Source organism: Ictalurus furcatus, chromosome 20 (assembly GCF_023375685.1).
Source record: "Ictalurus furcatus strain D&B chromosome 20, Billie_1.0, whole genome shotgun sequence".
Taxonomy (NCBI): Eukaryota; Metazoa; Chordata; class Actinopteri; order Siluriformes; family Ictaluridae; genus Ictalurus; species Ictalurus furcatus.
Genome location: NC_071274.1, coordinates 19,373,012 through 19,396,462, shown reverse-complemented (window position 1 = coordinate 19,396,462; position 23,451 = coordinate 19,373,012). Strand labels below are relative to the sequence as shown.

General features: G+C 39.2%; 1 protein-coding gene across 1 annotated transcript; it reads left to right on the top strand.

Annotated features, from left to right (window-relative positions):
• The first annotated feature begins 11,305 nt into the window (after positions 1-11,305).
• On the top strand, positions 11,306-18,782 carry LOC128624287 (lipoprotein lipase). Its single transcript, XM_053651818.1, has 10 exons — positions 11,306-11,589; positions 12,046-12,221; positions 12,712-12,891; positions 13,025-13,133; positions 13,545-13,778; positions 15,239-15,481; positions 15,598-15,718; positions 16,003-16,179; positions 17,486-17,593; positions 17,733-18,782. Exons 1-10 carry the CDS (start codon positions 11,502-11,504, stop codon positions 17,866-17,868), a joined length of 1,572 nt encoding a protein of 523 aa, XP_053507793.1. The 5' UTR covers positions 11,306-11,501; the 3' UTR covers positions 17,869-18,782.
• The last annotated feature ends 4,669 nt before the right edge of the window (positions 18,783-23,451 follow it).

Below are 23,451 nucleotides of genomic sequence, written 5' to 3'. Positions count from 1 at the left end.
ATTAAACAAAATTTGAGCAAACACTTCTTATACAGAAGAGAATGAAGTGTGGGGATGAGGGAAGAGGGGACGGAGAGGGGCAAATCTGGTGCATCAATCATCAGCATATCACGTGCATTCACAGAACAAATGAGGAGTCTGCTCAGGGTGTCTCCCACTCTCTCTGCCTCAATAAGCTGTCTGTCTATTTACAATCCCAGTGTGATAAAAACGAAATGTAGACGTAATGACAAATTTTCACTTCATTTCTGACAAGCCCTGAACTCACTGATCTGTCTCAGAATCTGTAAACTGACCAGAGAATGAATTAAATAAGTGAAAAAGCCTGATAAATGGTACTATGTAAGAATAAATCACTTGGGGGTATGCTGTTATAGGAAAATAATCTATGAAGGGGTGGTGTCATGCATCAAGCAATGCAGAGCTACCTCAACAATTAGACGTTTTCAGTGATTAAAGAACGACACCTTGTACTTTTTTTTTAAAAAAAATCCATTTATAGTTACGTTTAATATTATGGAACATCCATGAAGCAAGGTAGCTGAACTAATGCCAGAGCTGAAAATTATATCAAATGTCATGGCACAACATACTGATACATTGTGTCGAGTGAATATGATGACAAGTACGATTTCCAACATAATCCTGAATAATTAACGAAAGTTCCAGTTTAACCTCTGCCGTACAAAGCATTACGTGGTTGGTGTTTGTCAGTTTGATCTTTCGTACACTGGGAACCGGGTGTGAGAGGTTTACTCAGGGTTAGGTTACTCTAATCTTACAGGCATTCTTAAGGAGTGCGGTGGTCTCCTTGTGCAGCTAGTGACTCAGAGACTCAGAGATGCATGGAGAGAGCTGCGAGGTCATGTTACATTAGAGAGAATATCCGTCAAAAGAAACCCCCACGGGGAGATGCTGACATAAAGGCCAGATGAACTCGGAGCATATTCACATTACTTGTGAATATGCACACAAGTATAGTATGCATACAATATGCATACAATAATAGTAGTAATCATGATAACAAACAACTTGCATTTTGAATTGAACCTTAAAAGAAATGGTCTCAATTATTATCGTTATTATTATTTTGAAATACAATATCATTAAAAAACAATTATACAATCTAAAAGGAACGGAGAATCAAATAACCATATCCAACGTTCACTAAATGAGTTTTTATGTGGATTTAAAATAGATTTAGCACCTAATTCCTAATATTCACTGGAGTACTGTTCTACAATTTCTGATCTTGAACGATGTGCACAAAGTGATCCTAGGGATTAGTAGTAAGCCTGCATCAGCTGATGCGGGCTGTATTGCGGAGTAAGAGCATTAAGGGCGTTAAATGTCAAAGGCAAGACTTTATAGTCAATGCGAAATTTAACCCGTGTATGAGACCATGTCAACTGTAACGCATCTTTCTTTTTTTTTTTTTTTTTTTTTTACCCAACATTTGTTTTGTATTACTTCATTATTTTAAGCAATTCACCAATACCAAAATGCTAAAAAAAAAAAAAAAAGCAGTTTCTGTTAGATAAGTGACTAATAAAATAATGATCTACAATTAACTGATCTGCATCTTGTGAAGCACAACATAAAATAAACCAACAAAAATTGTAGGGCAAACTTTATATATATATATATATATATATATATATATATATATATATATATACCTGTGAAATAAATAAATAAATAAATCAGCCAAAGTAACAGAAGATGTAGATTTTTCTGGAAAATTTGATCACCTGCCAATTAACACCTATGAGACAGCTCTCTCCTTTCATACATCGGCTACCAAGGCTAAATGTGCTTCCTCCGAGATACATGAACTCATGCTGCATCATAGGGCAACGTAACACACTTTGAGGAAAGCACTATCCATACTCTTCCACATACATGATCTCAGAGACGCCCTCAATTGGCTAGTTCTGCTGTGATTGACAGGGTAGAGAGAATGGCATCCCTTCCCAGCCAATTTTGCTCCCTTGGCTCCTGGCTACAGATGTGCTATGGCATTGTTAGGATTCGAACTTGCAATCTCATGAAGATAAGGCAAACGCTTTTTTGTTGCGCTGCTCGTTAGTCTCTATGTATAAAAATGTGAGCATAAATAGCAGTAAACAGAAACTCAATTCAAGTCCTGTGCACAGGACTGTTACTGAAGATTGAATGCAGTTAATCTCTGAGCGATCATCTAGTATGCTTCCATGTTAACGAGGCCACTTTTTTTTGACGGTATGCTCTAGCAATGTTTTTGTTGCATCCCACAGGATCCCAGTGCCACTGCACACCTCTACACTGTTATATAGTGTTATAAGAAAATTGACTGGACGGCTTTCAGTGGTCGCATGTGCTTCTGTTTCTGCAGGAAATAATAGATCTCTTTAACGTGGCCTTAGTGCTGCGTTCGACACCATAGATCCTGACGTACTCTTAGATAGATTACAAAACTACATTGGTATTCAGGCACAGGCATTAAAATGGTTTAGATCCTATCTGTCTGACCGCTACCAAGTTGTTTGTTTAAATGATGAACTTCCTAACATAACGGCTGTAAAGTATGGTGTTCCGCAAGGATCTGTGTTAGGCCCCCTGCTGTTTTCTTTATACATGTTGCCCATTGGAAATATTATTAGAAATCACGGGATTCATTTCCACTGTTATGCTGATGATACTCAGCTTTATATTTCTACAAGACCAGATGAAATTTCTACATTTTGAAAATACAAATGTTTTTCTGTGACTTCCGTGCATCCAACCGTTTTCTGAACCGCTTATCCTACACATGTCTTTGGACTGGGGAAGGAAACTGGAGTACCCAGAACAAGCCCCCAAGGTACAGGGAGAGCACTCGGGCTCCTTGCACACATGGTGGAGGGGAGATTCGAACCCCCAACCCTGCAGGTACGACGCAAACGTACCTTATATTTATTCTGGTAAATTTAAAAAACTGTTTGGAAACCTAAAATTTATAAATATATATATATATAAATATATATATTAAGACAAAACATGTATACAAAAATTTCTGTGCCTAAGGCTTTTACAAAATATCGGTACCACTGATTAGTAGACCAGTATGGCACAAGAAGTCAGCACCCACAGCTACCCAGGGAAAACCGATCCCAATCTAACACGTTCTGATCTCTGTTCGTACTCCTTTCATCAGTACTATTTCAGGATGGATGGATCGAAAAGCAAGGAAAGTGATCTGTTGAAATCATCGTTCCAACAATGTCCCAGAAGACAAACTGGGATTCCACTGTGCGAGCAGAAATAGGCGCATTGCACAAACAACCGCCGACGCTAAAACACCAAGGAACAACGTAGAGGCAACAGCTGTCGTCTCAGAATAAGCCAGACTTCTGGAGGTCTGGGCCAAGAACCCTCCAGTGCTGTTAGCTTCTAGGTTACAGCTACACGGCTTACTCATTAACCCTAGGTCACTGCTAGGTGGGTATTTAGATGGGAACCAGTGAGATGGTTTCATTAGTGTGATGTCAACAGCATAGTCAAGCTTCTCAAATTAGTTTTCACATTTTTATTTTGCGTTACTTTGGTGTGGTTTAGATTTCCATAATTCGGAATATTTTTCCAAATATGATAAAACGTTTAGTTTTTTTTAATGAGTGTACTACAGCAAAACTAGTATGCTCTTCAAGGGTTTCCATGGCTAGTTAAGTTCAATAACTTCCCAGAAGAGAAGGTTACAGGAATGGTAGTTTTTAGTTACAAATTTAATACCTATTTGGTGAAGTTCCTGACCATGAAAGAAAGTTACAGGAACATTTCCAGAAGGTTTGTTTTTTAGTTAGAAAAATAGAAGCTAAAAGCAAGCTTTGGCAAACTTGCTTTCCCTCGTCAAGTGTCATATAACCATAAGAGAACGGTGCGTTTTGAAGTTCCCAGGAGGTTTCACGAACAGACTTTGTTAACCAGAATAGAATATTCCCAGAATGTTAGGAAATGGTTGCTGAAAAACCCTGCAAAAACCAAATGCCTACCAAATGCTAACGTTAGTGAAACATTTTGGTGCTATTCTGGTGTTGTTTCCTGACATAAGAAGTACGTTCCCCGCAACCACCTGGGTTACTGTATGGTTCCAGAGAGGGTCCGATTACTAGAACCTTACTAGAACGTTAGGGAAACATTGCTTGAACCTTTGCAGGTTACCACAATATTATTTAAAGGTTACGGGAACATTATGGGAACGTCCTCTGAATCAAAATGTGTAACAAAACATGAATGTTAGGCTATATTTCTGTAAAGGAACACTTTCCTGGAAAACCAAACGTTCTCAGAACCAAAAACAAACATCCACAGATAGTTCCGAGAATCAGTAATTGTTAGCTAGGAAACGTCCATGCTATTTTTTGCTTGTCAGCAAAACTAGCGAAGCAGTTTGGACAGTAAACATGGGCTTGGCTAATTGATTGCATTTGAAGGAGGTGGGAAATAATATATATTTGTTTCTACCACAAAACTATTCATTTAAACGGAAATAGAAAGAGAAATGTGTAAATCTGGACCACTTGATTCTCACAATGTAGCATGTAGTATGTAGCATGTAGTAACCATATAGTGACCACCAGAGGGCGCCATTGCATCATCAAACAATGCATCATCTCATTAGTGGTTCAGAGACGGACATTTTACATTTACATTTACATTTATTCATTTAGCAGACGCTTTTATCCAAAGCGACTTACAAATGAGAAAATACAAACAAAGCGATATATCAAGCAGAGAACAATACAAGTAGTGCTACTATACAAGATCCATTAATTGAGTTCCAGAAGAAGCAAATTGTGCAGAGTAGAGGTGTAAGTGCCAGAGTAAATTTTATTTATTTATTTATTTATTTTTCGGAATGGGTTGGTTAGGTGTTCAGGGAAGAGGTGGGTCTTTAGCTGTTTTTTGAAGATGGTGAGAGATTCTTCAGTCCGGATTGAGTTTGGAGGTTCATTCCACCACTCAGGAACAGTTAGTTTGAATGTTCTTGAAAGGGACCTTGAGCCACGCTGAGTAGGAACTACTAAACGTCGGTCGCTAATCGATCGCAGATTGCGTGAGGGAACGTAAACCTTCAGGAGAGATTTGAGGTAGGAGGGTGCTGTTCCAGACAAGGTCTTGTAGGTGAGCATCAAGGCCTTGAATTTGATGCGGGCGGCTACAGGAAGCCAGTGGAGGAAGATGAAGAGGGGTGTGACGTGGGTTCTCTCGGGCTGGTTGAAGACGAGGCGTGCTGCTGCATTCTGAATCATTTGAAGGGGTTTGATGGTGCTGTCCGGGAGGCCCGAGAGTAGTGAGTTGCAGTAGTCTAGTTTTGAGATAACAAGAGCCTGGACTAGAATCTGTGTAGCCTGTTCGTTGAGGTAGGGTCTGATTTTCTTGATGTTGTACAGGATGAACCTACAGGACCGTGCAGTTGTTGAGATGTGGTCTGTAAAGGTCAAGCTGTCATCGAGAATCATCCCAAGGTTCCTGGCCGTCCTTGTTGGCTTGAGTATGGTTGAGCAGAGCTGTACAGTGAGGTTGTGGTTGATTGAGGGACAGGCTGGGATGATGAGAAGCTCAGATTTTGCCAGGTTGAGCTTAAGGTGGTGTTCCCTCATCCAGACCGAGATGTCTGAGAGGCAAGCAGAGATACGTGCAGAGACAGCTGGATCGTCAGGCTGGAAGGACAAAGAGCTGGGTGTCATCAGCATAGCAATGCTATGAGATGCCATGAGACTCAATCACCTGCCCTAAAGATGTAGTGTAGATAGAAAAGAGCAGTGGACCCAGAACTGACCCCTGTGGATCGCCAGTTGTGAGTTGCTGAGTTTCAGAAATCCCTCCCCTCCATTGATCCTACCTTGAAGGATCTGTCTGAGAGATTTTATAGCCATCCTTTGTGAAAAACTAGAAATTTCCAGTTAATTTATGCGGATTAAGACTGCAATGACTTGCTTTGCAATACCAATCAACAGCTTCCCTTTAACACCTATTCCATGTAAAAAAAAAAAAAACTTTATATGTATGTGGTGTTAATCTAATGCACATTACAGTATATTAATAAGTCTATATTATACGTCCATACAAAACGTCCTCTGAACATAATCACACAACAAATCACAAAACACATATTGTATAGATTGTGAAACTAGAACTAAAAGTACTTATTGTATTGAATTGTATTTACTTGAGTATAAACAAGTTGACTATACTAAATAACACTAAACCTAACCCTAACCGTAACCTTCGTAAGTGTTATGAATTGATTTGGGTGAATTTTGACATGTTTATTGTTGCATCTACTTTCAGTTATAATTATGTAGTGTTTTATATCAATTCGTTTTTATTTAATAATCCTAACACACACACTGAGGCATGCTGAGCTTAACACGACCAAATATATATTTCAAAAGCCATGTGCAAGTGTCGTGGCAAACATGTCTGTTTTCTATCTCTTGACAGTCGGTGCTATTTCACATCATCTTCTGGACAAGTTTCCACCAGTATTGTGCAATGAGAAGAAATAAATCCGCTCTATTATGAACATCAGTGGAACATTGTTTTTACTAACTTGTGTGTGGTCTTAAATTCCATCTTATTTAGTTAAAATTTTTTTTTTTTTAAATGAAGTAAATCACACGTGAAAACTGTGGTTTCTGAATATAACTTTATTTAATTTAATTTTATTAAATTAAATAATTATTTAATAATTTAATTTCAGTTAATAATTTCATTTCAGTTAATTTTATGTGACCCATACGCTCAGTGCTACTACAGTATATGACCAGTCATAATTAAATATAAAAAAATTTTTTCGGGGGGGGCCCATGTTGATATTTTTATTGTGCTGAAACACCATTGTTACTCAGAGTGCATTTCACAATCCTTAAAATAACCCACATTATTGCTAATATTATTCAATGAGTAGGTTGTAGAGAATGTCATGATTTACATGATCCTTCCTTCCTTCCATTTTCAGCCCTAGGCAGCCTCCGTGGAGGAAATGATCCGGTGGATTCTCAAATCTTTCTGCTGATATTCTGAGATATTAATAAAAGAAGACGCGAAAATAATCCTTTTTGTAACATTACCATCCCGCGTTCTCAGAAACAGAAAGCACAAAATCCTGTTTTGAAGACTTCCACATGGTGGAATATGTACTGTTACAAAGTACTAGCACTGGAGACTCCTTCCCAAAAAAAAAAACGGCATAAAAAAAGCAATGATTAGCTACGCATATCGAGATTCATGGTGGCTTAGTGGTTAATATGTTTGCCTTGCATCTCCAGGGTTGGGGGTTCAAATCCTAACTCCGCCCTGTGTGCGTGTTGGCATGTTCTCCGTGTGATTCGTGGATTTCCTCTGGATACTCTGGTTTCCTCCTCAGTCCAAAGACATGTGTTGTAGGCTGATTGGCATCTCTAAATTGTCCGTTGTGTGTGAATGTGTTTGCGATTGTGCCCTGTGATGGGTTGGCACCCAATCTGTCCCGCGCCTTGTTCCCCTACATTTCCCTGAGATAGGCTCCAGGCTCCCCCATCCCCCATCCCCATGTGTAGTATAAGCAGGGTCACACATTTTTCTTCGTTAAATAACACCAAAATCTTTAATCCTTCAATTATATATCTTGGATTATATACAGGTTCCCATGAATGATCTGTTACTACATTCTAGGAGTGAGACTTCGCAAAGATGCACTGAAAGTCTGAAAATTATTTATAGGCAGCATGCTAAATGGAAACAGTTGGTTGGGATTATGGAGAACTGGAACACAGAAAGAACGTAGAGCATCATGTGACAGGTCATGTGACCTGGTCTATGGTTCCTTGTTAGGCTGAGGAAAATGGAATTCATGGTGGTGCGTGGAGCAGATGTTACCGGAAGCCAGCGCCGATGTGTGCAGTAGCCCAGGATTCTGTAGATGGCAGTCATATTCCTGCGACACTGGTCGGACATTGTAGGTCACATTGGAGAAGTTCCAAAAAAGGTTCCAAATCATGTGCCAGGTTTCACCAGAGAGATTAAACAGTTCCTGATCCTGGGATCACTGCACGGGCTCTGGATGTTCCAGGATGGGTTTGCTCAGGTCTGTTGATTTTGTTTAACTGTGTAATCAAAGAAAGAACAGAAGTAGAAGAGCCAGGTTCACATGCCGGAGGATTACCACCATCTCCACAGGTCTGGCCAGATTCAGACGGACTTGGGTGTTTGTGCAACAACATAGACAGTGATAAGAGGTATGGCGACATGCCGATGGATAGTCTTCACATAAACATATGCTACTTTATTAAATTAAAACCGTACTTACAGACTGTAAAAGATGGTGGACTTCCATAACATTCCATCTATTTTCCATACCGCTTATCATACGCAGGAAGCCAGGAGCCTATCCCAGGGCACAAGGGACACAAGGCCGGGGGACACCCTGGCGGGGGTGCCAGTCTATCGCAGGGCACAATCGCACACACATTCACACACTATGGACAATTTGGAAATACCAGACAGCCTACAAATCATGTCTTTGAACTGGGAGAGGAAACCGGAGTACCCAGAGGAAACCCCCAAACGCACGGGGAGGACTCGCAAACTCAGATGCACACAGGGCAGAGGCGAGATCGGATCCCCAAAACCCAGAGGTGCGAGGCAAACGTGCTAACCACTAAACAACCGTGTCCCCCAGATGTTGAATTTTCCAGGTGTGTCCGTGAGTTAAAAAAACCCATCAACTTCACTGCATTTTTAAATACCATTACAGACTCGAATAAATACCCGGGGTATAAATTTAAAACCTGGATAAACGTAAGCCAATTAAAATAATGCGGTTTAGAGATCCAAACAAAATAAAGCAGCTTCCTGCTGAAAGTTTACAGCTAATTTATCAGCTATCTTCTTTCTTCGTTAAAAAGAAACCGCGTGATGATCTGCAACTTGCAAAAAAAAATAAAAAATTGCATGGGGTTATCACCGTTTCGCAGCTTAACATCCAACCTGCGGAAACATGTACAAGGAATCCATTAACTAGCTGATTAGTGAGCTAAACTAGCTAGCCAGATCTTTTAAGGTTTTACAGTAGGAAACCTCTTTATTAAATTTCAGTGTTTGCCCAGGATAATGCCAAAAAGGGCCATCTAACTATGTAGCAAAAGACGTGTATGAATGAACATGAGCTAGGTCAGAAACCTAGCAAGCTACTGAAACCCCAACAGCTAGTCAGCTAACTTCACTTGTCTTTGAATTCTGTTGATAATTGAGGTGGTGTTCACTTTAGTTGTGTCAGTTGTAGAAATATAATATAAAAAGTAAAGTAATTACGCAAGACGACTTATTTACTCGTACTTCAGCAGTATCTCTTATATATTTCATCCTACAAGCCCTGAATGCACCAATTTCCCAGCGAGAGATGGAGAAAAGCCATCCTGAGCCGAGCAGGTCACAGAGTTCAAGTCTAACCAGTTGAGGAATCTCTCAACATTTATCTCAGCACTGACGCTGTTTTGACAACATCAGGGGGTCTTTCTCACACACTGTCTTCTTCTGTATGTGTTCATGTGGACAATGAAGGGGGTGGTGGTGGGTGGGGAGCCCTTCTTTGACCTCATTGGCTGAGAGCGCGTGAACGGACAGGTCTGCCTCCAGGCCAGTTTTAAAGCTCAGCGTGCTCTTCAATGCGCTGTGCTATCTTACATAATCGTTCCAGGTACCTCAGGAAAACACCTAGGATCCGTTGGAGAACATGCTCGTGTTTGTGGTTACTTTGTTGACATGTTCAGGGTCATAGTTCTAGATTTCTAGATACATTTTTAGGTGCGGGAGAATATATCATCGTTATGCGTTAAACAATAAATGTTCACCTCGAAGCAATCAAGTGTATCGTAATTTCCTCGAACAAGCAGGGCTCACACATTGTCTCATCTGTGAAGCAGTAAAGGACAGATTTAGTCACGTCAAAGTCAAGTCAAATTGATTTATATAGCGCATTTATACAGCAACACGAGTGTTGACCGAAGTGCTGCACATCATGCGTAATAACAAATACATTCAAATAGAGCATAAAATATCATTGAAATAAATATATAAGCAATACTTACTATGAGAAAACAAACCAGATAGAACTAAGACCAGAGAATAAGCAGCTAGACAGGGTGGATTATAGACAGGCCTGAGAGAAGAAAGAAGTTTTCAGGTTTAATTCATGCACATTCTGAATGTATAATGCAGAAATTATAACACTCATATAAGCCTGCGAATCAGTTTTCCTGTCTCAGTGTGAGCCTTTATTCCATTCAAGCAGTTATTAAATAAAAATAGACACATGAATAAGCAATATAACACAGTATGAATTATAAACAGTATAAAGTGCACACAATGCCCTCGTGAATTAAAAATATCCTTTGACATTGATTAAATGCTGTCTCTGCACTATCTCAAATAGACCGATTTGTTTGACTCACATTGCCCAAGAATGAGAATGATAATAAGGGTCAGTATCCTGATTTACTTTGTCCCTGTCTGTTCCTGTTTTCTTTTTTTTTTCTTCTCTTTTTCCATCTGCACTGACGTATAATTTTGTGTTTGTTCACTACAAAGCAAACAGCAGTGTATGATGTGCAGCGTACGAATAAGAGCGGTTTCGACTCCTTACCTCACCGTGCGCTTATCAGTTCATTTAAGCTTGTTTTTATTAGGAAATGCAAATGCAATGGATAATATTGTAATACAATATATTATGTTACAATTTATTATTACATTACATTCTAGCACGTGATTAATGGCACAATGCCCAAACTGTGTTTGGTAACAGAGGGTGTACAGACACACTCACATGGAACAGACACTGTGCCAAGGACAATTCTTGGCACACGATCAAAGAATTAGGAAAACGTTTCATATGAAAGAAACTATGGAAGTGCAAAAGTACAATGAGCAAGGTCAGAGAGTCAAAATAAGTTTTTATTGATTTATTTTTTTCATTTTGCTATAATAATAATAATAATAATAATAACAACAATAATAATCTAAAGCATAAATTTATTGCATCTGAGAATGTGTATAATTTAAAAAAAAAATAAAATAAATTAATAAAATAAAACAATTGATTGATTTAATTGATTGAAAATCTGTTTATGTAATACAATGTTAAACATAATAATAATTATCTTACTCCTCCTATATTCTTTTTCTTTCCTTTAAAAAAAAATCATTAAAAAAAGTTTTCGACCAAAACAATTATACTGAAATGAAATGCAATGAGGAGTCACGTGATTTTCTTCTTCTTCTTTTTTTTTTTTTCCTCTCCAGTCGCTGATTGACAGCTTGGTCACGCGTCTTGTTTTGGATGCTTAAGCCACGCCCCCGATTCACACATAGCCAATCAGAAAGCGTGCCATGTCTGGTATAAATGCACTGAGCGGCTCTGTTAAACTTGCAATCGGAAGCTGAACATTAAAAATCAAATCACGTTGGTTAGAGCTTTATACAAAGTATTCGCGCACTGTACTATGGGAAAAGAAAGTATCTGGTTGTTGATCATCGGAATTTCTGTTATTTCCTGCGAGCTTTTCTCAAATTCAACTGAAACATCTTCAAGTAAGTGAAACAGCTTTGCACTCCAGTTCAGAAAGCATACAAAATTATTATTATTATTATTATTAATAATAATAATAATAATAAAGTATCATGGATATCAAGTCTCTAAATATGCATAAGTGTATGCTTAATAGTTATGATGTATGTAACTATGTGTATAAGATGAACATTTATATAAAGCTAGAATATTCTGGAAATCTGGACAAGTTTCTTCAATAAGTTTTTTTTTTTTTTTAATTTTTTTTACGTTTGACACGTGACTGTACCGTCTAATTCTTTTACCATAAAGGTTCACTATTATTAGGCCAGCTATTGTTAGTCCCATTCCATCTTCGGCTCCGAGGTTGTGGTCCCACTGATGTTTTGTCTGAATCTAACAAGTTTAAGCACAAAGAACCAGAACCAGAACCCATTGAGGACTATAAGGGGCTTATTAAACTCTAACTTCATTACCAGGTAACACTACTCACTGGAGGACAGATTTCCAAAGCATCCAATCCAAGTTCTCGTTGCGAATCGCAGAGCTCCCGGATGAGGACCTGTGCTACCTCGTCCCTGGAATAAGAGAGACTGTATCAGACTGCAGATTCAAGCTTGATGCGCAGACCTTTCTGGTGATCCACGGCTGGTCGGTGAGTTCAACATGCACACCCATGTTCTGCTATTCATATTAAGTTTATGTACAGGGTGTCCCAAAAGTCTCCATACAAAGGAACTATGTACGCCAGCACCCCGTCGGTTGTGCCTTCGTCAGCGGATGGTCATGGACGTCCGCTTCTTGGTCGGTCTGCAACACGTCCAGTCTTTTTGAATTCGTTAATAAGTTTGGCAGCAGTGTTGTGTGTGATGTGCTCGCCATGTTTCCTGTTAAAGTCCTTCGCAACCTTGCGACAGCTTCGCGATCCGGCCATGAGAATGATTTCAATACGTTCTTCTTTTGTCTTAAAGTGTATTTGAAAAAAATCTATCTAATATAAACTGAATATGAAAGATTTTGGAAGAATGTTTCATTTTTGCTAAAAAGTGTTCATTTCCCCTGTGTATGGAGACTCTTGGGACTTCCTGTATAATAGGTAAAATCTGAACATTTTGGTATTATTGGTATAATTGTGGTTTTTGCAGGTTGCAGGACTGTTTGAAAGCTGGATCGCTAAGCTGGTGTCTGCTTTGTTCAAGCGTGAGCCCAATGCCAACGTCATCGTGGTGGACTGGCTGGACCGTGCCAGCCATCACTACCCCACCTCAGCTGAGAACACCAGACTAGTGGGTCGGGAGGTGGCCCAATTCATCGACTGGTTAGAGGTACAAATCAGGACAGGCTCAATTCTCTTGGAATGCGAGATTTTAACTAGTTTTTTTGTTGTTGCTTTAATTTACTGCTCACTCTGAGATTTCATTGTTTCACACCACCTGTTTTCTCTTTTTTTCGGTAAAGGTTATAGGCTACCCACTTGAGAAGCTGCATGTTTTGGGGTATAGTCTGGGTGCACACGTGGCAGGCGTCGCAGGAAACCTCAGCAACAACAAAGTCAACAGAATCACTGGTCAGTGACATCAATTAACTCCAGTTTTAGCCCACACCCTACTTATCCTACATACTAATTTTACTTGGGATGTACTTGCTCTGCTCATAGACCCTATAGACAAAGCAAGCATTTGTTGGGTTTTAATTGTATGTAATATGTACACGTCAATATCTCATTAGCCAGTTGTTTGGGATTAGCTATGGATTGAAAAAGGTTATCATAATGTATCTACCTAAAATGTCCTCATTCTTTTTTTATCCATTAATTACACAACACGAAAGTATGACCTTATTTCTTATGCATTGACTACAACACATATGACGTTTATGTAGTCTACTGGAAACCATTTCTTATAATATTGTTATTTATGCATTAGTGACAAATCTAATTTCACCTTTGACATTTTTTTCCTTCACTCTACAATTTTAGGTTTTGACCCGGCCGGTCCGACCTTTGAGCACGCCGACAGGCCGAACCGGCTCTCCCCTGACGATGCGAAATTCGTCGACGTCCTGCACACGAATACCAGAGGCAGCCCAGACCTCAGCATCGGCATACAGAGACCCGTGGGTCATGTGGACATCTACCCCAATGGAGGCACCTTCCAGCCTGGCTGCAGCCTGCAGAACACCATGAGGATGATCGCTACATACGGCTTGTACAGTAAGTCATTGTGCTAATGCTGACATCAGCGATAATGATGTTTACTGAACTTACAGATACACGGATCATATATATTTCAGTTACCACTGCAGCTTCACTCTACTACAGTGGCGACGATGGGTCCTGTGGTGTTTAGTGCCATCAATCATCTGAATATTAGAGCCAATTTATTCACTGAGGTTTATTATATGGTTGTTCATCTTAAAGTGCATTATTCAGTAACTACAGTGAAATTAATAGCATCTATAAGAATGAGGAGTTAAGGGAATAATATTACAAATAATAAGAGGTCAGAGAGCTAATATTTAGATATTAGAGTCAGATGCTTTAATCTCTATGATTGTCTCGAATGAATTTGAATTCATTTAAATTTTTGACGACATTTGAATGCTTTTCCCTCTATTAAAATTCCAGAGCTGTGGAAACCAGAAACCATTCTGAACTCTGGGCTGTTGTTGTTTATGGATTAATGTGTGTCTTCCCACAAACCTGGTTAAAAACATCACAATGTCACATTTTTGATGATCAATAATCTTTAGAAATGTTAATGTGAAGAATACAAGATCTGTTCACTGTCCTTTTTACCTTGCCCTGAAACATTAGTAGGCTAGCCAGCTGGCTAATCACAAAAGAACTTGCTAGTGTGAGGTTTTTCTTCCAGGGCTTTGTTGTCATGGTGAGCTAAATTTAAGCTATGTGGATTGTATCTGAATGAAATGGGTTTCTAGACATTTCCAGTGCAATTTAATTTTTTTTTTTGAAGACAAATTCTTGTTAGCTAAAACGGACTGTTTGTCCTGAGGTAAAAACAACAACAACGACAACTTAGCTTTACTTCAAACAGTGCAATGAATTTCTGGTTGTTTTTTGAGCAACTGAATAACGTTTCAAAAACAAGTCCTTGCTAGCTAACTAGCTGTTTGTTGTGAGGTAAAAAACAACAACAACATCTTAGATTTACTTCAAACAATGGATTTCAAGACAGTTCCAGAGCAATTGAATAATTGTTTTTGAATTCAAGACCTTGCTAGCTAACTAGCTATTTTTCCTGAGGTAAAAAAAAAATCCTTAGCTTTACTTCAAATAATGCACTAGATTTCTAGACATTTCCAGAGCAATTGAATAACGTTGCGAAAACAAGTCCTTGCTAGCTAACTAGCTGTTTGTTCTGAGGTAAAAACAGACAAACAAACAAACAAACAGTCGTAGCTTTACTTCAATCCTCTCTATCGCTTAAACCCTCCAATCTCTCTAGTTTTATTATTATTATTATTTTTTTTTTTTTACCTCAATTCCACTTTTTACTACTATGAATTACTTAATAGCTAAAGTTAGCCTAGCAGTCATGTAATAGCAGGAAAATGTGAGACATGCTAGGCGATGGCTTCTGGGAACATTACATGATCAAAGGTTTATGAAAGTTAAAGATTTATTTCCTGTGACGTCTGCGTTCTCAACAGACATGGACCAGCTGGTGAAATGTTCTCACGAGCGCTCGGTGCACCTGTTCATCGACTCGCTGGTGAATAAGGATCAGCAGAGCCTGGCTTACCGCTGTAGCTCGAAAGAAGCCTTTTACAAGGGCCTGTGCCTCAGCTGCCGCAAAAACCGCTGCAACAAGCTGGGCTACAACATCAACAAGGTCCGAACAGCCAGGAGCACCAGGATGTACCTTAAGACACGTGAGATGATGCCTTACAAAGGTATGCGCAAACATCCCGGTGTTATGTATTTTTATTTGCGACTATAATGTTGCTGGCTTGTTTGGTCTTTTAGTTGTGCCTCATTAACGTACATGCTATTTGTATTATCTCTCTAGTTTTCCATTACCAGATTAAGGCACATCTCTTTAGTCATAGTAACTTGGCCCTGGACAACCAGCCTGTGAAAATATCTCTGTATGGAACTCATGATGAGAAAGATGGCATCCCAGTAGTTGTGTGAGTGAAGTGCCCATACTTTCGGACACAAGTTTGTGATTATATTGCCTACAGAAGCACAACACTACCTGCATTTTAAATGTTTTTCATTATGAATTGCTCATGGTTGATAATTACTCATTAACTACTGTTAATTCTGCATATACTGAACATACTATACGTAATTCTATGAGTAACGTGAGTCTGGACGTGTTCTAGGGGTTTAAGGGGTTAATGATACATACAAATTGTACTAAAACAAAGTAGTAGACTCATTTTGGTGACACGGATATGTCCCATTTCAGACCGAGCATGATCACCAACACCACCGTCTCTTTCCTGGTGACCTCGGATGTAGATGTAGGGGATCTGCTGATGCTCAAGATCCAGTGGGAGAGCGATTCATACCTGCCGAGCTTCTTCAGCACCAACCAGTTCCTGATTCGCAAAATGAGAATTAAATCTGGCGAGACGCAAGCCAAGTAAGTATCAGTCACGGATGACGAAATGTTTTTCTCCTAAGAGTTTTAAAAAAATATATTTTATTGTACTTGTTATTCTTTAAATATTATTTGAGAGTATTTATACTTTACCGGTGTATAATAAAAAAACACTTGAATTTCCATTAACCCCGCCCTTTTTACTCTTTTGTTACAAATCCGGATTCAAATATTCTTTTCAGTACAAGCTTCTGTGCATTTACGTACATATATGTACATTATGTACAAAGACCCAATCATATCCATACCGATATTATACTCACTCACTTCACACTTTAAAGGTCAAAGACAGCTTTACTGTCATTTTTAGCAACGCTTGGCAATGGATATAATCAAAACACCTTCAGGAAAATTCCATACAACAAGTAGTGGACACTGACGAGGACTAAAAGACAACACCAAATACGGACAATAAATACAGACCATTATACCATAAGGTATACAGAATCACACAAAAGTAATCAAGCCATATAAATAGGAAATATATATATATATATATAACAAGTGGTGGCTTGACGGTTAGGGCTCTGGGTTACTAATCGGAAGGTCGGGGGTTCAAGCCCCAGCACTGCCAAGCTGCCACTGTTCGGCCCTTGAGCAAGGCCCTTAACCCTCTCTGCTCCTGGGGCGCTGTATCATGGCTGACCCTGTGCTCTGACCCCAACTTCCTGACATGCTGGGGAATGCGAAGAAAATAATTTCACTGTGCCGTAATGTATATGTGACCAATAAAGACTCATTAATCGTTATCGTTATAAAGTGTATGACCAGCGGGGAGATTTAACACTAATGAGAAAAATACTATTACGATGAATTTTTTTTCAATGTCAAACGAACAAAGCGAGATCTGTTTAAATTCTATTTGACTCCATAAGAAGAAAAATGATGACCACGACTCCTGCTTTAACCCCAACTTTTAACTTAAGCTGTGTGAATTGTTACAAATTTGCACCACCTTTAAAAATGAGCTGATTCATTTCAGTTAAAATAATTCCGTTTTTATTTTTTAAATATTTGGTAACAGTAAAGTGTGGACGTTTGAAGTGAAATAAAATATGACACTTATCACTGACTACATGCTCAGAATTTTTTTTTTTTTTTGCTAAATTATTGGTACAAAGCTCATGTCTGGAGAAATTGAATGTACTGTAATGAACCTTTAAAATATGTGGTACCTTTGAGGGTACCTCTGGGAACAAATCATTTGTTTTTCAGTTTTACTTTCTAAAAAAATCTGTACCGTAATGCAATATGTTTATGATATTTATTTGTACCTTTGTCCTTCCAGGGTGATTTTCCAACCCAAGGATGTGGAATTTGGGAGCCTCACTCAGGGCGCTGATGGTGTGATCTTTGTAAAATCCAACGACAATCCCCAGAGCAGGAAAGAGGAGAGGTACAAAACAAAAAACTGGATAAAAACTAATCCATTGTGTACGATCTGCATGGGAACAAGCCAGACCATTAAGTTTATATTAGGAGCAAAATTGAAATCTTTTTCTTGTTGTCGCTAATCATTAAAAAAATTGTTTCAGGTTGCATAGGCTTAAAATGCATGGCAGCTTCTTCAAGCAGGACGGAACCGAGGCAGCAACCGACGTGAAAAATCCAGAAACGCAAACAGAGAACACAGTGACGGCAACCACAGTGATGGCCACGCACAGTTCCTGAGGCGGTTGCTGTGAACTTTAATGCTGTCTGCGATGCTGTTTTGAGTCGAGTGTAATTAGAAACAGAAGCCGTGTCTTTATGTATTATTCGTACATAAACTATAAGAAACTACATGACAGATTAATTAATTGTGGTTATGTGATATTTTGTAAATAATTATATAAGAATTTGTATTACATCCTATTATATTAATGCTACTTTTAAAACCTGTCAGGTGCTCTTCTTATTTAATAGGTGTCATATAATGTAAATTTGTGGCCTGAATGTTTATTCTATAACATTATAGATCTGTTAGATGGATCTACCTCTGCCTAACATTCCGATTGGAAATTCAAAATGGCCGACTTCACGCGTATTTAAAACACAGGTTAGTAGAATTTCAGGAAAACTGTGTATTTTTTTCGCATTCGAATTTTAACCGTATTAGTATTGTGTGTGTGTGTAATATGCTCGTAATATATGTTTCTACTCCAACCAAATGCCCTTGATGTATATTTTTAGTAAGTATGTATAAACTAGGAAATCTTACATCCTCTATGTACAGCACATTTAACCAGGCTCTTGGTCCAAAAGATATTTAGAGCTGTAGATTTTACCCGACTGAGCCCGGGTTTTCCAAAATCATCGGAGCACAGATATATATAGCGTGATTACATGACGGAGTGAGTGTCACACTCTCTGGTACACTCTCTCTACCAGTTAAAAAGGGACATTGGGCCCAGTGAAAAATGAATACAAATATGAATAGTATCAGCGCCAACCCTGTCCCTAGCCACGTGTTATGTTAACACCAATGTCTTTGTTTTGGATATTTATTTAGACCTCGGGTATAGTGCATTTAAACTGTAATCATAAGTACTTTGTATTTGCAAATGTATATTTCAATTAAAAAAATGATACTTTACGAAAATAAAGTCTATATATCATTTCTCAAGTGTTGAACACATTGACGCAAGGAAATTTCAGGGTTCCTGTTCGTGACTGTGAAAAACCGCTGACTGAGAATTGGAGGACATTTCTATTTAATTATTACACTTGTGTAGGTTTTATAGAATTGAATAATGGCCAACTGCTTCGATACATTCCAAACATTTACACTTGAACTAATAATAAACAGCCAGTGTAATCTGATGGACAGGAACCATTGTGTTCACACACGCCTTTAAAGCGGCCATAAGCACACTGTTGTGCTGTAGAAAAGAGTTTCATTCCTGTGTGGGGAATGGGGGATGAGGAGGGTGGGGGGATTGGGGTGTCCATGAGTCCAAAGGAATGAATGGCTGAATGCATCCTCTGTCTTGCATTGTGGACGCTTGAGAATTAGACACGCCATGTGATTCTATTCGTTATGCATGCTGTCACTGCACAGGATGAATTACACAGTGTGTGTGGTGTGAGTTGAGTGTGTGTGTGTGTGTGTGTGTCCAGCACTGTTGGAAAAAGGTTAGAGGTGGAGATGGTGCCACGAGATTAAATTTTTGCAAAGAAAAGAAAAACCCACCAACAAATAAATAAATAAATAAAAAGCTATTCTGATTGTAGATTTTAGCAGCTAGGGCTTGGGCTTAGGTCTTGTTTTGGGAATTTTTCCCCATTTTTCTCCCTAATTTGATCACCAGCCAACTTCAACCCACCATCCAGCTCTCCCCAACCCGCTACCAGCAGCTACAGTACCATGACCATCTCTTGACGATAGGGTTGCACCACTCAGGAGCTGATGAGATGATTAATTGGAAACAAAATGTTAGACTAACCCCATCCAGGGTATTCCCCGCCTTGTTCCCCATGCTCCCTGGGATAGGCTCCAGGTTCCCCGTCACACAGTAAGGACAAGCGGTATAGAAAATGAATGGATGGATGGAAAAGTTAGAACAGGAAAAACACTAGAGTAGGCTCTGAAAGTGCATTAAAAAAAGAAGTGCTGTTATTTCATCAGGTTATCACAGATCAATAGAATTTGAACAAGTTGTCCAAGAAAAAATGCTCGCTCATATTAAAAGTCTCCATTTTGAATGGATGTATCATAAGTTATGATGATATAAACTGGCCTTGGTAACTGACTGTACTGTTAGAAGTGACTCTGAAGGCTGTCACTGGATCAGGTGTTGGAAGAAGTCTTCACAGATCAGCTACACATCCAGAATCATGCTTGGTGTCAATGTTCCAGTGTCTATTCCAGCCTTCAGCTACGTCACACTGTGCATGCTGATCTCTGCAGCTCCGGTCTCAATCTCAAGCACTTTCCACTTGTCAGCAGATGGGTGATTATAGTGGAGGTGTTAGGGGTTTTTAAAATTTTTTTTCGTTTGAATATTTGGCACCTGCTGGAGAGTTACTTGTTATGGCATTGCTGTGATGTGATGGTACGGGTGTCAGTGACTTAAAAGCTATGTATGGCTGCAATTAAGAAGAGAACGATATACATGTGGGATGCAACATGATTCATGTCTCATTATGTATGTGTGTGTGTGTGTGTGTTTGTGTATGATTCATGATAACACAGTAACAGTTCATTCAAGGGTCATGTTCATAGAGCTGCATGAACCCTATCCAAGCTGAAATAACCCTACATAGACATTGATAAAGGCTTATTCCAAGAGGCGATCATTTTGAAGCCAATTCTGAAGACATCACGTCACCGTCAAGTCACACATCTTTGTTGACATAAGGTTGTTATGACAATTTCAGGGCAGATTTATGCCAGTACTCGTGTTTAGTGCACCTCTGGGCTATCAGAATCCCATACTACTGATGTGTCAATCATCAAAACTCATTCCGGGTTGGACAACAAATATATAACTCAAATATTACAGTGTTATAGCGTCGCCATAAGTCGTCATAAAAATCTCATAAGAAGAAATATGAAATGAAATTGGCCTACGAGGCAGAGTAACTCATTGGAGTGTAATGCTTGTCACAATGGCTGATGTCAAAATAAACCGAGTCAGTCTTTAGGTAATGAATAAATCACTTGGGGGCATGTTATTATGGGAAAATAATCAACAACGGTGTGGTATGAGGTGACCCAATAAACACACACACACACACACACACACACACACACACACACACACACACTAGGCACTAGTATAGTGAAGCAGTGAACCTCTGACTGACACCTCTCTCTGACTCCTTCCATAAAATTTCCATATGAATAATTAGACAATATTCTTTGTTAAATAACAACACTGGTTTGAATGAGGTGTTACCATAGCAACAATAGTTTCTAACAGTATTAGAAAGAGCACATTAATAGCCTATAAACCTGTGATTTGCATTACTGTGTGAGTTGGCACTATTGTCACAGCTGCTGTTATAGAAAACGAGTCAACGCACTTCAACATCACTGTGGTATACTGATGCTTAACTACTGTTCAAATGTTATTCATTGTGTCTCTTATTATTAATAGTCCACCACGGGACAGTCCTTCGTACCTGACTTCTTTGTCATGGCGCATGGACTGATACGCCTGGGCAACGGTTCCCCAAATCCGTCATTACGTCGTTGCTGCTAATTGCTCCTATGAGACTGTTACTGCGTCTCTACTCTTTTCTCTTATCTCTGACTTTACCCACAAGGACGTTATGAAACATTGTGAGAGACAGACGCATAACAACCTTAAGGCCTCAGTCTGGAGGTCATGTTGCACCACAGACTGCTGCAAGACAAGAAAAATGATTAATGTGTTCCTTTTTAAGACAACATGACAGACTCCACTGAGCAATCTGCCGGTCTAACACCAGTGCTTCATGTCACGTCCGTTTATGTGAGGGCTTTAAGACAAAAACTCTTCAAATCCACGTACTAAAACCGGCTGACTCCACTGCCAACAACTGCTATTGTGTTTGTATTTTCTTTGTTATAAAAAATGAACAGGAATATATTATTTAATGCCAAATACCACAGACTCAAAGAATAGTTGTGCTTCCAATTTTTTGTTACAGTTATGGATATAGTTATAGGATATGGTTCACTGCGTCACTATACTAGTGCCTAGTGTGTGTGTGTGTGTGTGTGTTTATTGGGTCACCTCATACCACACCGTTGTTGATTATTTTCCCATAATAACATGCCCCCAAGTGATTTATTCATTACCTAAAGACTGACTCGGTTTATTTTGACATCAGCCATTGTGACAAGCATTACACTCCAATGAGTTACTCTGCCTCGTAGGCCAATTTCATTTCATATTTCTGCTTATGAGATTTTTATGACGACTTATGGCGACGCTATAACACTGTAATATTTGAGTTATATATTTGTTGTCCAACCCGGAATGAGTTTTGATGATTGACACATCAGTAGTATGGGATTCTGATAGCCCAGAGGTGCACTAAACACGAGTACTGGCATAAATCTGCCCTGAAATTGTCATAACAACCTTATATCAACAAAGATGTGTGACCTGACGGTGATGTGATGTCTTCAGAATTGGCTTCAAAATGATCGCCTCTTGGAGTAAGCCTTTATCAATGTCTATGTAGGGTTATTTCAACTTGCCTTACCCACAACTTGCAACAAGGAAGCAGTTGTGGGTAAGGCAGCTTTAATAAAAATAAATAAATAAATAAATAAAACCCCAAAACCAAATTGATAAACAAGTAAGCAGGCAAAGGTCAGGCGATCTGCAAACAGATGAGGATTGGCAGGATAGAAATCATAGCAAACAGTGTCAAAAACCAGGGAAGAAATATTCAACAACGGCGTGGTAATGACAGAGAGTGTAAAAGTGTTCATGACTGAGAGTCTCATTATAAAGTGTCTTGTGTGTGTTTGTGTGACTGAGCTCAGATGTGTTCAATTAGAAGCTGGGTGACTGTGAGCGAGGGAGCGTGTGTGTGTGTGTGTGTGTGTGTATGGTCTGGGGAATGTATTCAGAAGCAGCCATGTTTGTAGGCCGCAGTGTCTGCTGGGAATTGGAGTCTCTGGTTTGCTGTGATATGACAAATAGACAAAATATGACCTAAGCTTATTTCTTAAAATATAATGTTACATAATTCACATAAAGACATTTTTTTAAAATAACATAATGATTCACGTGAAGGATTTATTGTTTCCAGGGCTTCTACTGTTATGGTTATTAGTCATTTTATCAAAATGTATTTGCTCCCCCCCTTTGGTCAAGGTCAGATATATGTGGCTTTGACAGAAGTACATCTAACATGTATTTCATCGGAAACTCTTTGAAAAATGTGCCCAAAAAAATCTTTTAACAACTCGAAATGGGCTTAATTTTCTCATCTTTCTGCTGTGCATTACTGTAACCAAGGCTTTCTGGGAAAATAATTACAAATGAACTTAACAGACTGGGAGATTAGTGACTGTGTCTGGTGTGGTGTGAATGGCTGTTATTAATGGTTATGACTGAGTGATTGATGATCCAAGTGCATGTTGGGAAACTTGGACAGAACAGAAGCAGTCATGCCACAGTCCTTAAAACAAGGGTAGAGGTCAGAGTGAAAGAGAGAGAGAGAGAGAGGGAGGGCGAGAGGGAGAGAGGGGGCAAGAGGGGGGGGGCAAGAGAGAGAGAGAGAGAGGGAGCGAGAGAGAGAGAGGGAGAGGGAGCGAGAGAGAGTGAGGGA

What these genes read in the sequence shown, in the direction of transcription:
- LOC128624287 (XM_053651818.1), top strand. Translation starts at nt 11,502, where the DNA reads ATGGGAAAAGAAAGTATCTGGTTGTTGATCATCGGAATTTCTGTTATT. An exon ending in CAAAGTCAACAGAATCACTG is followed by an intron (nt 13,134 to 13,544) that starts GTCAGTGACATC and finishes CTACAATTTTAG; the next exon opens with GTTTTGACCCGGCCGGTCCG. An exon ending in GATGGCATCCCAGTAGTTGT is followed by an intron (nt 15,719 to 16,002) that starts GTGAGTGAAGTG and finishes GTCCCATTTCAG; the next exon opens with ACCGAGCATGATCACCAACA.